The 5,723-nt window shown below is 41.2% G+C and overlaps 1 protein-coding gene across 1 annotated transcript; it reads left to right on the plus strand.

Moving 5' to 3' along the window:
- The first annotated feature begins 449 nt into the window (after window positions 1–449).
- On the plus strand, window positions 450–5,723 carry LOC106586185 (T-box brain protein 1). The gene is given in 7 exon segments (XM_014173156.3): window positions 450–671; window positions 673–1,263; window positions 1,590–1,744; window positions 1,971–2,092; window positions 2,448–2,606; window positions 2,780–2,841; window positions 3,984–5,723. Coding segments are annotated over 7 exon segments (2,019 nt in total). The 5' UTR covers window positions 450–576; the 3' UTR covers window positions 4,819–5,723.

Genomic DNA, 5,723 nt, shown 5'->3' on the forward strand with positions numbered 1-5,723 from the left:
ATAATATATTTTTGTTTCTCCGGTAAACATACTTTACCACTCTTACCACATGAATAGGTAAATAACGCACGCTTTCCTTAATAATGTCAAAATCTACAGGGGGAAAACATCATTGTATGTTTCCGGCACGCCTATTTGTATTGATATTGGTTTCTACAACCAACATGAGCATGTGACAATGCACCACAAAGATATGAAATAGTTAACATATAGATGTGATATACATCACATAAAGTTCTAATTTGATCAAATTAGGACATGATGCTGATTGATTGTCTCTACACGCAAATGGGGTTTATGCACAAAGCCATGATGACTATCCCAATTAAGAGCTGTCTTATTAAATTACTGTCTTGAGCTAACCAATAGCAATAGTTGTTTCATTAGCAAGGAAGAGTGTTGAAAAGAAAATCCTTCCTGATTACAGGATGGTGTCAATTGGCTTATTTGCTCTCTTACTCAAAGTGCCTCAAACCATAGGAAGGCGTTTTTTTTTCGTTTGCTAGATTAGAGTTATTAGGCGTGGACAAAAGCTTACATATAGTTTGCCTTAATAGCGGTTTGTCATTGAGAGCTATGCAGCTCGAGAATTGCATCTTGCCAGCTAGTGTGCTCTCCAAGAAATGTCTGAATGTGGGCAGTGGCTACCCATGCTCCGATGGATCTGAGCTCGCAGGACCATACTATTATATCTGCTAGTGACAACCTGGAGAGAAGTTCACCTCTGAAAAAAAATTCCATGGGGATGACGAATCAGTCAGAGGAAGACAATTTTTCCGACTCCAAGGACGCATCAGGGGACGTCCAGAGAGGCAAACTCTCTCCTGATCTCCACGGAGTCTCTGAAATTCGTCATAATTTCGATGGATCTACAGGAGAAAGGTATATCCTTTCTCAATCTAACCAACCACAGTCAGTCTCAGCAACTCCAAGTGCTATGTTCCCCTATCCGAGTCAACATGGACCAGCGCACCCGGCTTTTTCTATTGGGAGTCCGAGTCGTTATATGGCCCACCATCCAGTTATCACTAATGGAGCGTACAACAGTCTTCTGACCAACAGCTCCCCGCAAGGCTACCCAACCGCGGGTTACCCATACGCGCAACAGTATGGACACACTTATCAAGGAGCGGCGTTCTACCAGTTTTCCTCCGCGCAAGCTGGGCTGGTGCCTGGGAAAGCGCAGGTATATCTGTGCAACAGGGCCCTGTGGCTGAAGTTTCACAGACATCAAACAGAGATGATAATCACTAAGCAAGGACGGTATGTATCCCTCTCCGGTTACATTCACTTCACCACAAGTCTGGAGGCAAATATTGTGATAATAGCCTAATACGCATTTTTTTGGGGGGGGGGGGGGGGGTATGGAAGGTAATTGCAATTGTAGTTCGTTCAATATATTGGCTATATTCTCAATATCATTGAAATAATTGAACATGTTTAACTGACTATATATTTTCTTGGATTGTTTCACAAATAATTTCACCATTTCATAGATCACCAAAAGTGCTGGTCTGTTACGCATGACACATCGCCTGCTATTACATCAGCGCACAACATTTATAGGATTATTCATTGTATTATTACAGACGGATGTTCCCCTTTTTGAGTTTCAACGTTTCTGGTCTCGACCCGACGGCGCACTACAACATATTTGTGGATGTTATTCTTGCTGATCCAAATCACTGGCGATTCCAGGGTGGCAAGTGGGTACCATGTGGCAAAGCGGACACAAATGTGACAGGTACGTTCCTGTAGCCTACATCCCTGTGAAGTATACAGTGAAGATAACGGTTGATAATTAAGATAAACGTAGGCCTTGATTCTGCAATGGCAAGCTAACACGCAACATTGAACTAATACAACCAAACAAATATATGATCTAATTAATATAATTGAAAATCAATATTTGTATGATATTTTCTAGTAGCAGTGCATTTCAATGTATTTAATGTATTTATTTTCCACAGGAAACAGGGTGTATATGCACCCTGACTCCCCAAACACCGGGGCGCACTGGATGCGCCAAGAAATCTCATTTGGAAAGCTGAAGTTAACGAACAATAAAGGAGGTTCAAACAACACGGGACAGGTCAGCGACAACATTTTAATTTTAGATACAGGCTATAAAACAAAACGTTAAATAGTATGACCAGAAACGTTAAAAGACCCTCAACTATTGAGTAAGGAGAGTTTGTTGTGCTGACACCTGCAGTTACATAATAGTTCGCTTATTATGTTCCCCCCCAATAATTGATCATAATCTAAAGTCTAAATAACCATTTTTATAAAATGTGTTATTTTTCTTCAAAACGAATGTCTTATCCTGTCTTCGGTGTTGGTCCTTTAGGCTCTATCAAGAAACTACCATGGCTTATTTACTCCAGTTTTAAGTTCGAAATTGACTTTGGTCATTTATGGAATATCTTCCTTACTTGTACCTCCAGATGGTGGTTCTACAATCCCTTCACAAGTACCAGCCCAGACTCCATGTAGTGGAAGTCAACGAAGATGGAACCGAGGACTCCAGCCAACCTGGAAGAGTACAGACGTTCACTTTCCCAGAAACACAGTTTATCGCAGTCACAGCTTACCAGAATACCGACGTGAGAAAACCATTTTGAAAATTCTTATTGACGATAATTCCATTCGTTAAGTATTATAGTATTGTTGCCTATATCCAAAAGCCACATTTCCTTCGGTATATTAGGATTTGGAACGGTAGAAAACAGCAAGCACCTGTTATTCGTTCAAATCTGCCTCATGTTTTTCTGTGCAGATTACGCAGCTAAAAATCGACCACAATCCATTTGCTAAAGGATTTCGGGACAACTATGACACGTAAGACTATTTGTCACTTACTATTTGTGCTTTTATTCTTTGTGTTTAATCCCGTTTGTTTTGCTTGGTTCTGCCTCTCTCCGATTAGAAATTAAATTAAATGATATAGGTGAATTAATTGGAGAGAACCCATTTGAGGCAATTGAAATGATAGAGATACTTTTTATGTAAATTTTGTGTAGCCTAATCATGCCTCATTATTTTTTGCTCATGCTACATTTTAATCTAAAGACATTTCAATCGCAGGAAAACTTTTAACCAACATTTCTAATACAGCAAGTTTTTCGTTATATTGTGAGATTGTTAGGCTTTTCGTTAGGCTATTGCAAATGAACAAAATAGGCTATTCATGAGAAGCCATATAATATATGATATAGGCCCATCAAGTTCTTGGAACGTGCGTTCATTGGGTGCGAGGATTGGTATATGGCCTATGTTGTGTCCACGTTGGCTCTTCAATATCAATAATCTTAAAATGTAATCAGCATCGATAACGAATTAACCTATCAAGGTTCAAGTTTTCGTTTCATTTTAACGGGGACACATTAATAAGCATATGCCTAATTATAATTTGCAGTAGGCCTCAGTCCACTATAATAACCACATTATGGTGACTTTTTATCAGGCCACTGGTTAGATGATAATAATTATTTGATGATGTCCCCCAAAAAATGTAGGTAGTCCTAGGCCTAGTTCCTTCTGCATTTGTATCAAATTAGCATTTGTGAAAGTTTGTTCCATTCTTGCACATTGGCAGCAGTAGCGGTTCTAGACCATTTAAACTGGGGGGGGGGGGGGGGGGGGGCAAGCTGGGGCCAGTTGTACTGTTAGAGGGGCCAGTTACATTAGACGTTATTGTTGTCATATCGTTTTCTTCACTGCATTAGCAGGCAAAAGACCATGTTCATAATCATCATCGTTGCCACTGTCTAATAACGGATGTAAAAAAAGACTGATAGCAAAAATTAGTTATGTAAAAATGATTTCATACTCCACATTTAGGGGGGCCACAAGGGGGCCCAAAATTGTTATCACTGGGGCACTGGCCCCCCCTGCCCTCCCCAGAACCGCTAGTGATTGGCAGTGAAGGATATTTCTCATGATTCATAGTTTGTTTGTATGTTTCTCCCTCATCTTTTCAGTGTCTACACAGGTTGCGACATTGACCGGTTAACGCCATCACCGGGTGACTCGCCTCGCTCTCAGATCATGCCTGGTGCGAGATATGCCATGGCTGGTTCTTTCCTACAGGACCAATTTGTCAGCAGTTATGCCAAATCTCGCTTTCACCCTGGCGTAGGGACTGGTCCTGGCACGGACCGCAGCGTCCCACTTAGTAACAGCTTGCTATCCCCGCAACAAACCGAAGAGCCCACAGTTGCATCCCCGCAGCGATGGTTTGTCACCCCTGCCAATAACCGACTGGACTTTGCCGCCTCGGCATACGATGCCGCCGCGGCTGCTGATTTTGCCGGTAACGCGGCCACCCTGCTGTCATATGCAGCGGCTGGAGTAAAGGCCCTTCCCCTGCCCACTGCAGGGTGCTCAAGCAGACCTCTCGGTTACTATGCCGACCCATCCGGCTGGGGCACACGCACACCACCCCAGTACTGCAGTAAGTCTAGCCCTGTTCTATCCTGCTGGCCCACAAATTCTGTTGGTGGCAGAACAGGCACCTCTAACTACCTGGTTGATGACGCCGACACCATCCCAACAGAAAGGTCACCCATCGGAGGTTCTGACGAGGCAAAACCAAAAGACTTATCCGAATCCAGCTGGATTGAGACGCCGTCTTCAATCAAGTCGATTGATTCAAGTGATTCTGGTATTTTTGAGCAAGCCAAACGGAGAAGAATTTCACCGTCTGCCACACCGGTTTCGGAAACCCAGTTGAAATCTGAGATGTTGGCGCCAAGAGAGTGTGAGAAAAATTGCGCCAAGGACATTGGTTACTATAGTTTCTATCCACACAGTTAAACAACCAGACATCTGGAAAAAAACGCATGACCCATGTGTTATTTTTAGATCCATCTATCTGTAGCCCATATCCAACTGATAATATCCAACGGATAGGCCTATCAGTTGCAATGCACACCCTGTCTTGGACCAACATTGACGAACGATTTAAAGATGTTGGCTCGTAGAGCATAGGCCCTACAAAGCACATTTAGGCGAGATTCTTCCATTTAACAGTATTAGTTTGCTATCTGATGGGCCTTAATACAGTAGGCTATTTATTTAATTTGAAGATTTTTCACCAACAGCAATTGTCTATTGTAATTATGAAAATAATGTACATAATATTTAACCCTTTAGTGATACTGTGAAATGAATGTAAACTATTGAATTCATTTGTAATATTTCTAAGTGTAGACATACTCGTTGGTTGTGTTTTAAAACGCATATCGTAGGCCTATACTATAAACAAGTGATTCTCATACAATGTGTTAGATAACAACAACAAACAAAAAAACTATTGCGAGTCTATGATGGCTATGTCGTTGTGTAGCATTTACTGGTAGGAGCGAGATCTGAGTATATGTAGCCTAATAATTTCTGAACTCATTGTAGTAGGCTGCTCTTTGCCCATCATGTTCAATCACAGTGTCAGTACAAAATATCCAGATATTAGACATTTGAGTATGCAGCCATTTTATCTTACGCAAAATAGGATGGAAATTCTTTCTAGGTGTGGTAATAAACGTTCTAAATGTTGATATAGTGTACTTTTTACTAGGCTACATTAATAAGGGGAAAAAACAATGTTGTAATTTTTACGTCTTTTTCGGACCTTCCATTATTTTTTACAGATTGTGTACTAGTGTATGTGGAAGCTTCTGTATCTGCTGTAATGTGCTTCATTGCAATAAATTATAGAAACG

The sequence above is a fragment of the Salmo salar genome, chromosome 25 (assembly GCF_965601325.2).
Source record: "Salmo salar chromosome 25, fSalSal1, whole genome shotgun sequence".
Lineage (NCBI taxonomy): Eukaryota > Metazoa > Chordata > Actinopteri > Salmoniformes > Salmonidae > Salmo > Salmo salar.